The 19,800-nt window shown below is 39.0% G+C and overlaps 1 protein-coding gene across 1 annotated transcript in view; it reads right to left on the bottom strand.

Annotated features, from left to right (window-relative positions):
• The window catches only part of ush2a (Usher syndrome 2A (autosomal recessive, mild)), a 239,883-nt gene that overhangs the window by 141,702 nt on the left and 78,381 nt on the right, over positions 1-19,800 (bottom strand). Inside the window, 3 exon segments of the mRNA XM_037752115.1 lie at positions 1,777-1,907; positions 12,228-12,351; positions 13,898-14,004. Of these exon segments, the coding sequence (XP_037608043.1) occupies positions 1,777-1,907; positions 12,228-12,351; positions 13,898-14,004 (362 nt within the window).

Raw genomic sequence — 19,800 nt, 5'->3', positions numbered from 1 at the left:
TAACTTTGAGTCTGTGATGAGAGCTACATGAGTACTAGAGCATTACAGCCTGTGACAGACACTGCAGACACCAGAAAAACACTACTCACCTTTCATCAATAGAGTGTGAACAGTGTATGCGTTTCAGCATGTGTGTTTAATAGTTTGTGACAGTAAGCTAACTCCGATGCTTTGGTCTATCTCTTCTATGTGTGACAGGGGATGTTTCTGAGTGTCTCATGTGCTTCAATGTACTTTGTGTGTGTGTGTGTGTGTGTGTGTGTGTGTGTGTGTGTGTGTGTGTGTGTGTGTGTGTGTGTGGCAGCTCACATGTGCACATATTTATGAGCATATCACTTTCCTGTGTCATGCTAAATTACCCCCCCTGCACTGGTAATCCCATTAAGGCTAGCTCAACAGGCTAATAGGGGGAAGTAATGGGCCCAGCTATATGTATCTAGGGGAACACTAATAAGCCGTGACACCACTCCCACTGTTAATTACCCCAAACTAGTCTAAACAAAGGAATCAACCCAGTTGGAGAAGACACATACGCTCCATCGCACATTTAGTAGTACACATAACCACAGTCAGACACATTAACGCTGCAAGTCAGCAAGGATCTACTCAGTGACACACAGATACGTCCCATGGTTACATTTTGATGAGGGCTTTTTGATAACGAGCATTGGATAGTGATGAGAAAGTAAAGTGTAAGTGTGTGTGTGTTTGTTTGAGTGTGTAATTAGTTGGTGGCCTCATGGAAGTATGTGTAATCATCTCCCATCATCACTTTCATCATCTAAGTCGTTGACTCTTTAACCCCTCTACATGTGTCTGTATGGATGGATAAGGGAAACAGAGCTGTGTGTGTGTGTGTGTGTGTCTGTGTCTGTGTGTGTGTGTGCAAGGGTGCAAAGCTTAATTAGCTTGCAATTGGTATTCACGCGTGGTGACTGCAGGGAATGAGTTAATTGCAGTCCAATTCAAACGTTGACACACTTTCAAAGTTTTTTCCCCTCTCCCTGACAGAAACCAATGAGGGGCTACAGATCACATTTATTAGATGAGAGCAAGTGAGAGAAAATGGGAGAGAGACAGAGGGAGCAAAAGAGGGAGGAAGAAAGAAAGAGAGAGACAAAGGTGGATCAGAATCAGAAAAAAAGAGAAAAAGACAGGGGGAAGGTGAGCAAGTACGTAAAGTGAGCCAAATACAATGATAAAGAGACAAATGAATGAGGGACAGTGGATGAAAAAGATGCATGAAATGATAAAACAAAATGGGTTAAATGGCCACTAAGGACAGCGGTAAACTTAAAAATAAACTCAATTTTGGAATGTCCTTTGGTCAGATATGGCGCTGTAAACAAAAAGTACACTCGCTGCAAATTACAGGTGTTTTTGTTTAACAGTAGTCAAGTTGGATGGAGATGGTTCTGAATAGGCGGAAGCAGACGAAATGTGCAAGTCCCTCAACAAATGAAACTAAATCAAAATGATAATAAAAAAAAAGCATAAACTCCCCTCCTACTGTTGAAGAGAAATAATAATTTTGGTTAAAGCTGACATCTTCCTGACCGTCCGCTTTGTTGCATCTTTGTAAAACATACAGAGATAACACTTGTTTCCAATCAGGTTGTTGATGGCCCATTGGCCTGTCTTTTATGAGGATATATTATTAAGCAATGATTGATTTATATTATTATGTACATCGGTTTTGAAATGTCATTTCTTTGCGCTCACACTTGACACTTTTGCAAAAGGGTAAAAAAAAAAAAAAAAAAAGAGGTAACATACCTGTGGATCAAACAAAAAGTAGGGGCGTCCATTTTTGAGCTGAATAGCCAGGAACTCTTCCTGATTCCCTGGAGAGAAGGCACAGAGCAGCAGACCATCTGGGGACCGAGTTTTAAAACTCAACTCAACACCTGATACAAAGTAAGAGAGAGAGCACAATATTTAATTTTCTTTAATTTGTTCTCAGGGATTAATTTAACACAGGCTAAACAATACATTCAATACATGTCAAATTTGATCATATTGTTGTTGTTGTTGTTAAAATACAACAAAACTGTCCTTGTTAAGACTTAAAGCAGCACCAGAGCTGTGGGCGCTGTTATCTAGGCGTAACTCAATAAGGGACCTGTGGTGTCCCAGTGTTAAATCTGTCCATTTAGATATCAGACAGCATCCAGCGTTCACCATCTAATCTAAAAAGAGGGACCATTTCTGCATGAACAGGATCTCTAATTTTCTGGTCCCTTTCAGTATCTGAAAACAAGTCGTAAAAACTGCAGATTGAGATTTCTTTACCGTAATCAAGTCAAAGAAAATATGTGTACGTTTCTTTAGTCTCCCTCCAGACTTTCTGAATTTGTTCAAATCTATAAGATATGGACCCAGTTCTACAATACTCAGATGAAGCCCATTACGCTATTCCCAAATACAATAAATTAACCCTGGACCACCAACTGGAATGGCAACAGTTTTGGGATCGGAGAAAACAACAATTATAAGGAATAATAATGTAATCTTTGAGCAGGGCAGTAACTGACCAAATACAGTTATGTAGCTATCATTCCAACACAGCTGTCCTGCCTCGCTTGTAAATGCACACACAGTGAATCAAAGCTTCAGCAATGTGGGAAACTTATGGGTTTCCCTCTAACACACACACAGAGCGCAGAATTCATCCAGCGTGCTGTCTTGTCATGTTACTATGGATCAGAGATTGGATCTTAATCCACTACTAGATCCACACAGCGACACAGAGAGTGCGGTTTTACGTGTGTGTTTCCTCAGCTCAGTCTGTCTCCGAAGGGAACAGAAGTGTGGGAAGATCTGAGGAGCTGAATGGAGGCAGTCCAGGGTTCATCAGAAGCCGGTGTTTGCAAAATAATTAGTGTGTGAATTCACTTAACACGGAGAGAAGTCAAACAGTTACATGGCAAGCTCAAGATGAATGCAGATTATCCATTTCAGAGCTCACGGTTTTCACAGCATTTCAAAAATGCCTTTTCTGTGTTGTCTGTTTGAAACTGAATCTATTGTTACGGTAGCTGCTGATATACAGCAAAACACAGTGACTTGCACCTGTCAAGTCAATTCAATCTTACTTATATAGCCCCTAATCTCAAATTTATTCCAGACTGCTTTACAATTTATACAACAGTTTGTAGATGCTCATTTACAACAAAATCCGTTAAAAGGAAGTTTCCAATTAGAGGGAATCTGGCCAACCCTACTCGATATACAGCCTGTAGGTCTCCAAGCAGTGCCACAGTAAGTACTGGCAACAGTCCTAGCAGCATTTATGTGGGTCAGAGGTGCATATTTTTTCCCTTTTGGACTCCTTTGTAAGAAGTGGTGATGGAGATGAGGACTGATCCTAACTAATAATGTGGATGCCAATTTCAATGTATGCACATTATACATATCAGCGTCTAAAGCCCCATTCAGACAGATCTGATGAAGCCACATGCGAAACGCGTAGTTCACCCTTTCATGTTTTTAATGTAATTTACAAATTAAATAGTATATATCCCAGTATTCTGGTGTACACTGGAATTATGATTTAATTTGGTTTCATGGATTAACTTTACAGGGAGAGGTGGGGATATTCACTGTGCTCCTCTGTAATTTCACTCATGGTTTCAGACAAAATTTTAACCATCAGGAAATTACAGGATATAGTCTGTAATAAACATGGACAGTCCACAGGACAAAGCCAAAAGAGAAAGCCTAAAGCCTCCCCCAGGGGAGCGCGAAGGGAGAAACGTGAGACAAAAATCATACTCCCTCCGAGTCATAACTTAGTCAAATCTTAACATAGAGACATTAAACACATTGATATCATGCAGTTTGACTTGCCGGGAATATAAATATCTGAAATATCCATTGCGAATGAATGTCCATAAATCCGCTTAAAGATCATAAAAAACGCTTCAGGACTTGCATCAATCATCACATTTCAAAGTTATCTTCAGTATCATAGCTGTCTGTAAATCAATAGGTAATCTGCAAACAGGAACTGCAACAGCTAATTCTGCATACTTTTAATGTCCATCTATCAGATTAGCAAAAATATTTTACTTACTCCATTTTCACACTGAGCTGATAAAAAGGAAAAAAAAGTATAAAAGGAAGAGGTCCACTTTAAAATACAAGTCTTTCCGTATGGGATTTAAATTACAAGAGGACCAGGAGTTCACCTAAAAACAGTAGATAATTGCAGTGGTAATTATTACCGGGGTGGGGGAATAGCCCACATACGTGCTCCAGAAGGGATTAAAATCACTCCAGTGAATAAATCCAATTTGAATGGGCCTTAAGAATGATTATTTATATTTTTGCCTAACATCAACATCTCATATTAAGACATGGCTCACAGGTTTTCCATTACCATTTAAGTCTAGGATATAAGTGATTTAGAAGATAAACTGGGCATACTATGTGACAGAATAACGGGAAAGAATCGCTGCATTTTTCTTTGCAAAAATGTGAGACTAAAAAAACCCTTGGATCAAGGAATGTAAAAGTGTCTTCTTATAATGGTCCCATTTCGGCAGTGCATTATGCATTGTTTACCAATGAATAGCTTTAGTTTGGTTAATGATTTAAAAACAAGTCTACATGGAAATAAAATGTACAATAACTGTGATAGTAGTAAACAGCTGAGACAAGACAAAGATGTTCTTTACATTGAACTTGCATTCTGTACATCAAGCAGGCATCTGCCATTTACATTCATGACCTTGTCACCAGAGAGATGAGTGAAGTCATGACAGATACCTGACATTACATTATCCCCCTTTAACCTTCTCTCTGTGTCACACTCTCCTGATCTGGCATACATCCCTTTCTTTCTTCCCTACGCTTTTAACCTTCCTCCTCTTTTTCTTGACCTTTTCATTCTCTCTTTCTCCTACGATTGCCTCATCTGAATATGTTTTCTCTCCTTGCATCTTCAATTTTCTTTTTATCTCTTTCACTCCTAATTCAGCTCCTTCCCATCTTCCTACTTTCCTATTTTTCGCCTTAACTATGGTGCAAACAGTTATCCATTGTAAAACAGACTACAGATAACATCAAACTGTGCTTCCTATAGTGACGTGGACATGGGAGGTACCTATTCTCTTTCTTTTCACAGTTATTTTTTTTTATTGCAAACAGAACATCATTCCCATCCACAACGAACATCCCCCGGTTGTCATTCGATGATGTTAAACTGGCTCTACTTTATAGAGGAATGCACAGCATGGAATGCATGTATATATCAACGTATACACAATGAAAGACCATAGTTAATACAAAGTGAAATTGAAAAATTAAAAGCCTTTAAGTCATACTAAGAGGTTAAGCAGAAGCCGCATGTACAGGTCAAAAACCATGTACAGATAACCCTCCAAGTTTGGACCATAGACTGTAAATAAGAAGTGGACGTAGTCACTGTGACTCATCCATTGTGAGGTGTTTGTGGACTGCCGTTTTGAAGCCTCGAGTTTGGCGTTGCTAAATAAAAACTAGTGATTGAGACCATAAACTCATGTTTGCAATGTTTACTGAGGTAATAAATCAAGTGAGAAGTAGGGTCATTTTCTTATTGACTTCTATACAATCAGACTTCTTTTTGCAACCAGAGGAGTCGCTCCCTGCTGACTATTAGAGAGAATACAAGTTTAAAGCACTGGCTTCATTTTTTTTAGACCTGGAGGATACCACTGGTTTGGACAGAGCCAAAACATGAATCAATGTTACAAGCCCGTGTGACCGAAACACACACTCATAGGATTTGACAAAGGAGAAGAAGCAAAGCTATTATTCCTGCCTCATTAGCACAGGAGTTCATACTGTATATACAGTACAAACAGCTGTGTGTAAAGATCCTTAAATGGTAAATGATGATGCATTCTGGTATATCTTCATATACAGGAATGCTGTGCAATATCTTAAACTTTTCTGCGAAGCATTGTGCTTTTTTCCACTGTCTTAACTCCAGAATGTGAGTTTCCTCATGTCATGCTGTGTTTATAAGGAAACCACTTTGGATAAATTATTCAAGATGTCCAATCCAAGCCCCACAGTTGCCAAACAGTTATAATGGTGTAAAGGATTGTTCAAATAGTTCTTCTGACCTTATTTGCAACGGCAGAAAGGTCAATGTGACTAATAATGTATCTACGCAGGTATACAGCATGTCCTGTATTGATCTTTGTTTTATAAAGAATTGTATATATTGTATATGTCGTTATAATAATGTCTGGAACAGATATTTGTAAGGTGACAATAGACAACTGTTGGTGTTTAGATTATGCACAACATGTTTGTGTGAGTCTGTGCAATAGGGAGGGATAGACTGTCAACACATGTTCGGTCACGGTGTTTGGTCCAAATGTACAGCATCTAAGTGACACTGCTCGTGCTCAGCATTACTTCCTTCAGATTTCCCCACAGGACTTGTGCTACTTCACACTGACAACCACTTTGGAGCCATCAACAGACAAACCTGAGCACACATCCTGACAGGTGTCTCTGTTACACATACTGAGTACATGCAAACACGCACACAAACACAAAACACCAGCATGCACTTGTTCACCTGAGAGCGCACACCAAAGCCTCACAGAAACATACACGGTCAATAGAACGCTCAGTAGACACAAACTTTTTCCACAACAGGCCTTCACACCTCACAAGTACTACACGTGTCAATGCAGTTGATAAATACTTGATGTAAAAGTAAGGACATCCTAATCAGTTAATTATATCTAAATTTAATGAATGAACTTCTTTAAAAATGGCTCTTGTCTCCCCCAATGTAATTACTTTAACCACTGGCATAATATTTAAGAGCAAAAATTCAGTAAACGAGAAGAAAAGTCTACAACTAAAACTAAAAACTACATGAACATACTGACAATGTTGCTTTGCTTTGAGCAGTATTGGAAAGAGAAGTACTTCCTGAAATTGCACCAAAGGAACCCTTTGGTGTTGTTAAAATCAAGTGTCCATGAATGTGCTAAACAATCTAATAGATTATAGGGCCATCCTCTGGAGTGCATAAATGTGTTCACATTCGCCGGGTTTCCACCAAGAGGTTCCTGGTAATGTTAGTCCCGGGACTACTTTTCAAGGAACTAAAAGGTTCCTTCAGCCCATTGTTGTCTGCGTTTCCATAGCGGTCTAAAGACCTGTGAAGATTAGGCAAATTACATATGAAAAAGCAACATGACATGAAACGAGAGCTGCTGGTGGTCGCAGCAGCAGTAAACACTGCAGCCTGCCGTGTGCCAGAACACGGACAGAAACCCTTAGGTTTTGTCTCACTGCGACGACATTTACTGCTGCACAGTATTTACCGATGCACGTTGGATCTAATGACTGAAATGCAGAGGAGGAAAATTAAACTAAGCGTGTCCGTCTCCACAGTAAATCATCTGTTGAGTGTTTGTTGGTTATTTATTTCTACTTTAGAACGTAGTCGCAATGAAACAATCAGAAAACAACCTTTTTCCCCTCTCATTCACAGAACCGCCGCGCAGTCTGTCTTTTCTACAGCTTGCCCTCTCTGCTCGCTCGAGCGATCTTTTGCTCTTCTCTCTCTTTTTTAAAATGAGTCGGGAAGCAGTCAAAGCCTGACTTTACTTTGAATGTTATCAAACAAAGAGAAATGCTCTCCCCTCGTCTTAAAATTGTCCTAAAGCAATACTAGAGTATTACCTTGTTTTTATGAATGAAACGGTATACAAGATGATGCAGTGACATTGTGTGTGTGTGTTTGACCGATCAGCAACAGTCATCCCTGCAAACCCCACCCAGAAAATTCCTGTACTTTCAGAAAGTACTATGCTCCAACCAGGGCCTTTTTGGGGGGTAAAAAGTCCTTGATTTAGACCCTGGTCTCTGCAGACAAAATGCAATGGGTTCCTCAAAAGGTTCCCAGTTCCGGCGGAAAGTCCCTGCTGTCAACAATGGGCTAATGTGCTCATTGCAATTGGTTCATTACGTTCTGATATTTCTTCTGCAGTAGTGGACATTTTTGCAAGGGACTATGAATATCCACCAAATCTCATGGAAATCTGGCCATTAGATGTGAAAATATCCTGCTCTGGGACAAAGTGTGGAGAGTAACTGACCAACTAACATCACTATCCTAAGGCCTCACAACTAGTCATGCAGAAACATGGCATGTAAAATCCATAATGAACATTTTACATGTTGAGAATTCTTGTGTAGAAACCAGGCTGAACTGGACCAGGCTGTGTGTAATCTACAGCATGCAAAGCAGAACATCGAGTCAGGGTAGCTCCTTTTCTGTCCAGAACATGAAGAGTATGATGTTTTCAGAGACCTTTGTCAATAAACATAACCTGTGTTGCTTCACAGTGCTGTTGTGTCACAATCTGGAAGTTTCTTTCATGAGTGATACATTACTTAATGTACTGTAAAGAACATTTTATGACCTACAAGTACATAAAACCAATTATACTCACACCATCAACTCCGGAGTTGTTAAGTGAGAGAATTATATTGTTTAAATTGAGTCTTTTGTAAATTAAAAATTATTAAGGACTGTTTAAAATTGAGTTTATTGTTCATAATGAATCTAATGTTCCCCTCTCTCTGTGCCTAACTGAACAAAGAGGATTTATGTTATATTCCACAATAAGCAACATTAACAACTAGCAATATTCAGCCATTTACAGTTTTAAGTATGGTTTTATTTATTAGGTGGTATTGTTTCATGTGTTATTGTATTATTTCTCCTCTCTCTGTCTCAGTAAACAGTGGAGGTTGTGTGCAATCATCTACACAACATAACCTGAATAACTCCAGTCATGTTAGCTCTGTGCTGGCATTAATCAGAGCCTGGCGTATTAATGAGAGCGCGGCAGCTAGCTAATTACACCCATAGATTCTGCAGCAGCCCATTAAATATACAAATGACAGAATTAAAGAGCCCAGCCTCTTCTGATTAATCTTTAAATGGGGAAAAACTAATGATGTCTGTGCAAACTTTCCCTTCACACATTTCTCCCCCTCTCCTCTCAACGTCAATGCCTGGCAATCAATCATATTAATTAAGGAAAAATAATTTGTATCATTTAACATTTCCCTCTTTCCTGCTCAGTTGCTGCAGTGGTGCTGCGGCGATGTACTGTATTAGACGTGTCTGGAAATTATCCAAGTCTGTTTGTTCCTGCATTCATTTATTCTTCTTTTTTTTTTCTAAACTATGTTTGTGATGTTTCATCTCTCTTCATTTACTGTGGGTTGTAGAAATACATCTGGATTAGTGAAAATATGAGCAGGCCATCATCCTCCTTCCAATCAGCCCGTTTCAGGCTGAAATACTGAAGAATTACAAATGAGGAGAGAGGATTTTATAATCTGTTTAGAACCGGTATCCTTAATTCAAAGATGAACAAGGAGAGCAGGAAGTCATGTTGTAGCGCTTTAGATACAAACGCATTACAGATAAGATGAATGGACTAACATGCATTTATGGAAACAAGCACTCACAGGGTATTCATATCACAGCATGATTGCATATGGTTATAATCCTCTTTTATCTAAAGGAAGATTCAGTGTGGTAAATATTGACCTCAAGTACCTTAAATTCATTCAGCATTAAGAAGCATCGTTAATCACAAGTGAGCAGACTTATCATTATGGAAACATCCACTTCTATCACAATAATTGCGCATGGAAAACAACCTATTCGGCCAAAATAATTTTAGTAAAGTGGCCATAAAATTACAAGTGAAAGGGCAAAGGTCATGTGATTTTACAAGGTAAACAATCTTGATTTTAGATTTAACATACAGAGTATTGGCTCTGCTCAAAGATGCCCCCTTAATTCATATGTTTAGGAAATGGGAAAGCCTGCAGCAAGAACCTGAATGAACAATTTATGGAAACAAACAACTAATATTCCTAGAATGGCGCATAATGTTGATGGAGAAAAATGGTGACCTGCAGTTTCCTACAGAAAGCCCATCAGGAAACCTCACATGTAAAGAAAAGTTTTCTCAAGACTCAAAAGAACCTAATTTCCAAGCAATGCATAATCTAAATGTTGTGATGTTTGTTGAATAAAATATCATGGGCTCTTCTTGCATTATGAAACTGAACAAAAAAGACTCTACAAAGACTCAACCCGTATTAAAATTGTTCCAGTTGTCATTGTCGGAGTTACTAGGTTTCCATAAGACATCAACGATTGACGAGTCTCTCCTCTGTGATCAATTGACTCTCGAGGGGGCATTACACTGCATTACATTCATAATCCAATTTGGCTTTGATTTGTTCGCTGTTCCATGCGCTTCGATGGGAATAATTGTCTGTAGATGATGCTATTAGTATTGATGGTTGTAAAAGGGCGATGGTTTGAGGACTGCCGACACATTCATGGTCCAGAATAGATCCGGTCTGAAAGTGATTGTCTGATCCATTACCCTTTATGAAGGAGGAGAGTGGAGGAGATGAGAGGCGCCCCTCAATAGTAAAAATCATCATCTATTTGCTGGAAGCATTTAGAGACATCTATTTACCTTTGTGCTGAAGATCGAAAATCATAGTTTGTTGTTTTGGGATAAAAATCACAGCGTTCAGAGAGAGAAATGAACAAGAACCGTGAACCATGAGTAAAGATAAAGAATAAGAGGTAAGACAGCTGTTGGGATTTCTTAACATTTAAGCAGATTTGCATTAAGACAACAATGCACTGCATCTGATCATTCAGCTCCAAAAGAAGTAAGCTTGTATAGGACAAGAGGAGGTCAGAGATGTGATATCATAAGAACAAAAATCTGATCTTTGATCTTTATAAACCATAATCCCAAAAAGATTTGCTTATTATGTATGCTGTATCAGCCATACTCTTTTTCACATTCATACAGACATACACATTCAGACTACTCACATCCATAAGAACATACAAGTTATCCTTTGTGAAGAAACGAGACTGGAGAAGAGGTCAACACAAGAATATATATATAATCTCACTGTTAATAGTAAATATTAAAAGACATTCTGATAATTAAGTTTCTGTCGATATTAAGTAATTAAAGATTTGTATGCTCTAAGTAAAATGGTGATTGTCTCAATATAAACAAATATATTAAGAAATTGACTAGTGTGTGTGTTGTGAATTTCTTATTATGTTGAATGACTGATTGATTTCCGAACAAAATCTATAAACACTGAAGTATTAAAAAAAGTGTTGTAAAAACATGGTTTGTTTTCACCTCTAAGGGAAGTCACAAAATCAAACATATTTTTATTCTAATAAACAGATCATTATCATTTATTATTGTGATTTGAATATATTTTTTTTATCATTTAGGGTGGCTTACCTCTCCTAATACACTCATTCTTTCTCAATTTCTATGCGACCTTCAAAGGACCTTTACAAAAACAGTATTTTTAACTTAACGTGCCGATGCCGTGAAAAATAAAATCTATGTGTGTGTGCATGAAAACTGTTTGGCTGGAAGCTCCTACTATTTCAGATGTAAAATGAACACTTTGTGGGCGGCAAACATTTTCTGGTGTTTTAGATGGCACACGATTATGTGACCAACACAGGGAGCTTTGTTGACTCAATTACAGTTGATCACGGTCACATAAGGATTACAGATGAAAACTGTTATCTGCACAAAGTCAGGAATTTGTCATCAGTTTTAGAAAACTGGTTTTGCCGACAGATATAAATTATTATTTTTATAATTTATTATATAGTTTTAACGTGGAAATGTTTAATATATTAACCAACTGTAAATATTATGTCCACTCAGAAAAACCTAACTGGTGAAACAAGGTTTGTGCAGGACAGTGAAGTAATCTCAAGTGGCATCGAAGAGCTTTGCCCGCTCAAATCCCACTGATTAGTATCAGCAGTCATTAATTATGAGCGTCAGACTGGGTGATGTTCTCAGATGAAGCAGAACATGTTTGGCTGTGCAGCTCAACCCTCTGATGATGCTGGTAAACAGAAAGATAATTGTCCTTTAAGATGACTGGGGAAGTCATTCTAAAGGAATGTCACTAGAAGACTGAGAGACTGCAGTGCGATCTGAATACAGCAACATACCAACAAACACAGACATGTACTGTATGTATGTATGTATGTATGCATGTGCACATATACATGCATGTACAGTATATAGCAATGCACACAGACATACCGTCCATTTTCTGACACACACAGACACCTGCATGTATCTAGATCTACAATACTTTCTTACCTGTGAAGTCAGTGTTGGCAGGAAGGGTGTCATTGGGAAACTGGTAGTAACTGTTCCCTGAGAATCTGGTTCCTCTGACAACAGGAGCTTGTGGGTCAGAGAGAGAGACGTCTGTCCTCTCCACCTAAAAATAAAGAAATCATGATAAATAATATGGGTGTAAGAAAATATTGAAAAAATATTGAATATCGCGATATTATGTTTTGTGATACTGTATAGATTCTCAAATTCACTGTATTGATTTCAATATTTTATTTCATTTGCAAAGAGATGTGCCCTAATGCAATGCTGTTGGATGTTACATGGACTGATAAAAGCAAATACAGATCCCACAGTTCAGATTGCTTATAAAAAGTTTTTTTTTTACTCAGATTTTATGCATATGGTTGCATATGGCTTACTGTATCGCAATATATCACATTATATTGAATCGTAACTCCTGTCTCATGATCATATTGCCAGATTCTTGCTAATACACAGCCCTAAAAAAACAAAAAACAATAATAACAGTACTTATTACAGCAACCACACTCAAATGTGTATTTTAGGGTTATCATTATTCAAGTTCAGCTAAATACATCCAACATCACAATAAATACTATATTATAACAATCTACAGCCATGATAGCAGCACTAAGAGGCTGTGCTTTGAGCTAAATGATAATGTCAGAATGCTAACTTGCCCTAAATGACAAGGTAACATGCTGATGATAAGCAGGTATAATGTTTACACTATGTTCACCATCTTAGTTTAGTATGTTGTTAGCATGCTAACATCTGCTAATTAGCATAAACACAAAGTACAGCTGAGGTTGATGGGAATGTTATTAGTTTGCATGTATTAAGTCATAAACCAAAGTATTGGACACATTGGAAATCTTTGGGGCGGCTGTGGCTCAGAGGTAGAGCGGGTTGTCCATTAATCGGAAGACCAGCTGTTTGATCTCTGGCTCCTCTAGTCCGCATGTCAAAGTGTCCTTGGGCAAGATACTGCACCCCAAATTGCTCCGGAAGGCTGTGCCATCGGTGTGTGAATGAGCATTTAGATTAGATGGACAGGTTGGCACCTTGCATGGCAGCCTCTGCCATCAGTGTATGAATGGGTGAATATTGACATGTAGTGTAAAGCGCTTTGAGTGGTCAGAAGACTGGAAAAGCGCACTATAAATGCAAGTCCATTTACCATATTGACCTGATGAAAAGTCAGAAGATCACCAAAGAGTTTACAATTTATCCAGATGGGTGCTTGAAAGCGTTCAATTACCTAGCAATCCATCCAACAGTTGTTGAGACATTTCACTCAAAACCACAAATGTCAACCTCATGGTGGCTCCAGAAGAAAAGTCAGATGATCAACCAAGTCTTTAGGATTCGTACTCTGGACACCATGAATGTCTGTACACATTTTTGTGCCAATCCAATGGATAGTTGTTCAGATATTTCAGTCTGGCCCAAAGTGGTGGACTGACAAGACAGACCAACCGACATTGCCCTCCCTAGAGCCATCGCGCTAGCATGGCTGAAACGGTGCTAAATTACCTTTTGTACACTTGTCCAGCACACACTTATGTACGCCGCGTATGGTTATGAATATTGCCAAAAACACACGCAAATAAAGAGGATGAAAAAGCCAACTGGCATAATGTATTCAAGTAAATGCTCTTCCAGACCTGATACAGTGGGTGTGGTCCATTGAGTTGGGCTGGGGGGTCCCAGTCTATCTGAATGGTGGTTTCATTTACTGGATATAGTTGAGGCAGAGACAGTCCTGTTGGAGCTGAGGAGAGAAAGGTAGAAAATGAGAGACTGAATGCAAATAAGAACTTTTGTGATATTTGTCATTTGTGAGCTGCCTTATTAATTTACAACATGGCTTTGTTTGTTAAATGTATGTAAAATGTGAGCATATAGAAACACTTGCAATCATCAAACAAATTATTCTATTCAGTAGAAACATGTCTTAAGCTCATTTATCTCATACCTACCGTATGTCTAGACTGCACAAACGTCCAATTTTCATTTAACAGAGGGTCAATTTAATTTCCTTCTTTCACTTTAGATGTTAAATTAAATGTCCCTTTGAAACATGCTGGGCGCTACGTGAGCCGTGGCTTCAACATGTATCATAAATAAATCAACCGGAGACTGGCTGATATGGTGAGAGGAGATATATAGGAATGGAGAGAGAAGCAAGTGATGGACTGGTGTAGAGATGGGAAAGATGTGCGTGCATTAAGTGTCTCTCCATCGTTGTGTTTCTGTGTGTGTGTGTGTGTGTGTGTGTGTGTGTGTGTGTGTGTGTTTCGGTAATGGTCTAAATGGTCTGTGGTAGGAGTAAATTAGCTCTCGGTGACACACATGCGGACCATCTTTAGTGTGAGTTCTAATAGAGCTCTTAAAAGGGAAGTGGACAGCTTGTCTTAGGCGGCTCATCTTGGCACATCAAACCATAAATTACTGCCAATCGATAGCTTACCAGTCTATTGAAATTGAGCTATGGTGACATTTAGAACATTGACTGTGCCACACACACACACACACTTACACGCACTTCGTTTTAAACAGTGGTGCACTTCTTTGATGTATGAAGTGCTGAAAAAAAAAATCTTTTTGGTTTAGCCAAAGTCTGAATAATCTTGGAACCCATCAGCTATCGGTCTGACTACGATTTAGCCTCGGGGGGCTAGGGGGTATATATCTGGCGTTCTGGTGTAGCCAGCGGATATCTGGGCCAAGACTTCTTCTTCTGTGCGCTGCTCATTGTTTACAGTCCGATTAGCAACCTGAGACGTGAGAATGGAGTTGGAATTGAGAGACGACGTCTATGATCGGATTTTTTCACAAGAAGCCAGTATACACTCAGTTAATAAGTCATAACAAAAATAAAATAAAAAGCCAAACTGACGTCAAACGATAGCCGATGGATTCTGAGATTGCATTTCAGCCAATGCGTTCCGCCTTTTTTGCTCTCCACACAGACTTTTAACCTGCATTCAACCAAAGCCTGCTCAAACGTGATACATGTGATACTCGGACTACAAATGGACAACAAACGGAAACCAGAACGTTGCCAATACCAAAATCTTGTCCCGTTGTCTACAGATTCTACATTCATACGCTTATAGAGAAGGTGTAAGAATTTTAGTTTAAAACATTCAAACATTATCAACAGAATGTGAAGAGGTTACAGTGTTGATGTTATGTCAAAGACGTCTACTGAAATGTGCATGCTAACCATCTAGCCCCGGCCCGTCCTGTCTTGTAATACCACTTGCTATAGTAGTGTCCATTCTGCCCTCAGTCCAACATGAGAGGACGAAGACCTAGAGCTGCCCCGAGGGCTTGTCAATCATGTTGAAGGTACAGGGGCCGTGTACATTTTGATAGTTTGTCTATTTGGCAGAAACGAGAAAAACAACTCGCACCCTCGCCTCGTCCTCTCCGCCACCAGGAGACTACTCCGCCAGGAGTAGGATATGCGGATCAGCAAATGTTCTGTTTTATGTGTTCACCGGCAGAATCTGAGCCGCCATAGTCGGCAACTGAAGTTCCGCTGCACTTTCTCCACCCGGCAAAGCAGTCCCCCGTCGGTCGGGAGGACAAAACGAAAACACGAGTCATTCCCTCGTCTCTGCCACCCCGGACCCAAGACAATAAACAAAATATCTAAACAGTAAACACTAAGATGGCTAACATAAATCTATAGGCCGACGCCAAACGTGAAGATTATACGATAGCAGTGTTACTCTCTCAGAGTTTCAGTGTGTTCAGTGTGTGCGTGTGTTTATGTGTATTAGGGGCAGATGGTTAGAAAGTATGCAGGTGGCAATGGAAAAATGTGGCTGCTTCAAGATTAAAGTAGATAAATTGGTGTGGTGAATCTCTCTCTGTAGCAGACCTTTATCTCCTACTAAGCCTTGTAGTATCTGTACATGAGGTAACACAAGTCTCTCACTGCATCGGGGGGCAAGTTATGTTTCCTGGGCTTCTGAGTGAGACCTAGTGGCTAAATGGACCACGCTTCGCTGGTTTTGACGTTTGAACAAACTGGACTGACCTCAGTGAACTGTGATACTACAGTGTTACTGAAGGTATTATAACTGATTCACTCACTCTAGTAGAGCTATTGTCACCTGTGATGGCACTGGACATCAGTTAACAGGGAGTGTGTGTACTTTACAACACAAAGAAAGATTAGACTGGACTGGTTAAAAACTACAGAGAATATTTGTCTTCTTTTTCCAGATTACTCCAATTATCATTCTACAATGTTGGAAAAGTTAATAAGAATAATTTCTCTTTAACAGGAAAAATCAAAGTACATGTTCTTCCCACTAGACGTTTGTGTCTGTGTGTGATCAGTGAAAAGTTAAAAGTGAAAGTGACATTGAATGGGCCTCATGCAAGAAGCCTTTGTACAAAAACAAGTTTTTTCTTAAGCGGCAGGTATGAACATTCAACCATTTTCTTGTATCTAACATTTGTCTTAGGCGCGAACCAACATTGATGAGTGATATTTAAAATTATTATTACACCACTTGTTAATGTTATTACACAATTTATCATTACACTCCAAAAGCAGCCTCAAAGTCTTTATGCAAGTCGTTGTGCAGGAGAACATCGTCTGTTGCACACAACAGTGTAAAATCACCTGCTGCTTCAGCAAGATGTTTTTGGCATTTAACTTCTTGTCTTTTATTGTGAAAGGTAAGAACAGAAGGAGTGGAGTCTGCGCTGGTGTAACTCCAGCCTTTGTCAAGGCTGAAAGGAGTAATAAAGTTTGCCGACCTGGTTCGGACTACGGAGCCTCTGTGTTGTTGTTTCGTTAATATAGGGGCAACTCAACCCGTTCCGCACGATATGATTGTTTGATGCCTTTATTCATGGTGCGAAAGTTCGAAAAAAAAAATAACGTTGCATTCTGTGTGAAAGTATTCATGACAAAAACAACAGTTCGAAAAAATATATTGACGTGCAAATTAATCGCACAAAAAAAAGGCAGCCGGTGTGAAACGGCCTTTAGGGTAAAAATCCAAAAAAGTTGTTGCATGAGGCCCAACATCTTTTAAAATGAGCAGCTTTACTATGACCCAGTGATATATTATTATATTCTATTATATAATATTGTTATTTACTGTTTCTTTCTCATTCTGTTTTATTTTGTTTATTTCATTCATTGTATTTCATAATTGTAATTCTGCTTTGGCAACACATTTCAAATGTCATGCCGATAAAACATACTGAATTGAATTGAAAAAAAAATTAATTCCTCCATTAACTTAATTTCTTTGCTCACTCATTACTTAATCATTTACAGCATTATTGGGGATGCAGGTTGTAATTATTTTAGTGCCCAGCATGTACTGTACAACAACCAGTCTTCTATTTACCAAACTTGCAAATCAGGAAAAACACTACAAACTTTGACAGACTTCTATGGACAGGAGAGAGAGAGAGTGTGTGTGTGTGTGTGTACATGTTTGTCGGTGTGTATTGTGTCACTGTATGAGACAGCTTTCCCTCCTTATAGTGATCGATGGGATTCTAATGTGCTGTCTTGTATTCTTCGCGTGTCATGTATTCATTTATTGTATCTGCTTGTTAATTCACTGAAATGTACTTAACACTATGACACATTCAGTTTGACGAAAGCCACTTGCCTTATCATGCGTGTGCTCAAACATACACACACACACATGTTCACCCACACACAAGGTTAACAGTCCACCAGAAAGGTTAATTTTAGCTGCCGACATGGTAATGAAGCTGCTAAATCATGGGCCAGCTCCCAGGAGCAATTGTGCATGTGTGTGTGTTTTCTGTTTTTACAGCGACTGACATGTCTTAACAGGCTCTTAGCGTACAGTTACACCACGCACACAAGCACACCACTTATTGACATCGCGATCCCTTGCCATGCATATTTCTCTCCTCAAGAAGGGCCTCAGGCCAATTATGCGTAAATCAATAAAGTTCCTGTTCTGTTGAGTGGTGTTACAGTGTGAGTGTGTATGTGTGTATGTCTCTCTGTGTGTATGTCTTGTAGAACAAGCCTTTATGGATGTAGGATACATAAAACATCACCATCAGTCCCTGATTAGCCACTCACTTTACGTCTTGATCGATAACTTTGTGGAAAGACACACACATTGAAACAATTGCAAATGCGTCCACACACATGGACAGAGGGCTCTTTGCTTGTGTCGTTACGTCTGTCTCAGTGTGCACGCTAATGTTCAGTCATGTGCTTTTGGTGTAACTCCAGTGGTTTCGCAGATGCTGTCTGCTCACTTACAGCAGATGGTAGCTGGCTCTAATGGCCCAGCCTTATGTGTGGTAGATTTATCAGTGCATCAGTACCACGCTCAAGTACACCCTACTAGGAGTACCACTTAATGGGAGGATCATTTCCTCCACAAACTGTTTCATTCAGGAGATATCACAACGTTCGTTTCATTTCTGTAATATACAATTTTAAGACCAAATGTAATAACTTTTTGGCAGCTCTGTGAATTTTACATCAACAATATAGATTTCTTTTGAGGAAATACTAGGGTAAGCAATTGTCGCAAAATAAATCGTAACTTTTTATTTTTTGTACTAGGACGAAGATTTGTTTGGATTTTTCTCTGCAGGGTAAGAATGGGTAAACAGAATAATGGGATTTGGGTTTCTACTTGGCTTAGCACAGAGGAAAGCAGGGTTGATTTTGGTTTTACAGGCTGTCAAAACTTCTGATTCAGATGCCGTAAAAATTGACAAATAAAACTAAACTACAGTGATGTTGATATGTTTCCATTGTAATGAGTCCTCAGGACTCACAGGTGGTCAATTGAGTGGGTCTCCAATAAAATTTGTGCTTTTTTACAAATTGTAGTGTTAAACTTGTGTTTGATGTTATATGGTTATAATTATGTTCATATTCATGTATGTTGAAAATTAAACAAACAAAATCCAAAAACTTTATTTATAAAACATTAGCCTATATAAATCAAAAGTGATATAATGAGAAAATGAATTGAGTCAGAAACTACAGTATTAACTTGAAACTGAAACTTGACTTGACTTGAAGACTAGTAAAAAGCTGTCTTCTGAAAGTCTGGTGATAAAATAAAATGACACAAATATGTTGCAGCAAGGGCATTTAGTGTCTCCCGCTATGATTGAGAATATAAACACGAACAAGAGTAGATGAAGAAAACAACGTGTAAAATGTCACATGCAAGCTCTGATGCTCGCAGTAGGCTACTACTGTGTGAAAATGTCCAAGGCCAGGTTTAAGTTCAATCCACGTTTACATATTACGTCGTTGGTATAAGAGCAGCGCAATGTGTGCGTAGCGAGTGTGTAGTTGAGCAACACAGAGAAAGTGACAGTGGATGTGCTGAGAGCAGATCAGCTGTTGGCGATTGAAGCAGCAAAGAAATTAATGGTAAAGTTGTCTTGTGTTATGTGTCACACACAAACACACGATTATCAGTGGAAAATATGGCGCGTCCTTTCGGATTTTATTGTGTCAGAGACACAGGACGCGTACCTAGCCCCATCACTTAAATTAAAATCTAATGAAATA

The sequence above is a fragment of the Sebastes umbrosus genome, chromosome 2, assembly GCF_015220745.1.
Source record: "Sebastes umbrosus isolate fSebUmb1 chromosome 2, fSebUmb1.pri, whole genome shotgun sequence".
NCBI classification, from domain to species: Eukaryota; Metazoa; Chordata; class Actinopteri; order Perciformes; family Sebastidae; genus Sebastes; species Sebastes umbrosus.
Note: the sequence above shows the minus strand (reverse complement) of the source record. Positions and strands in the feature narration are given on the sequence as shown.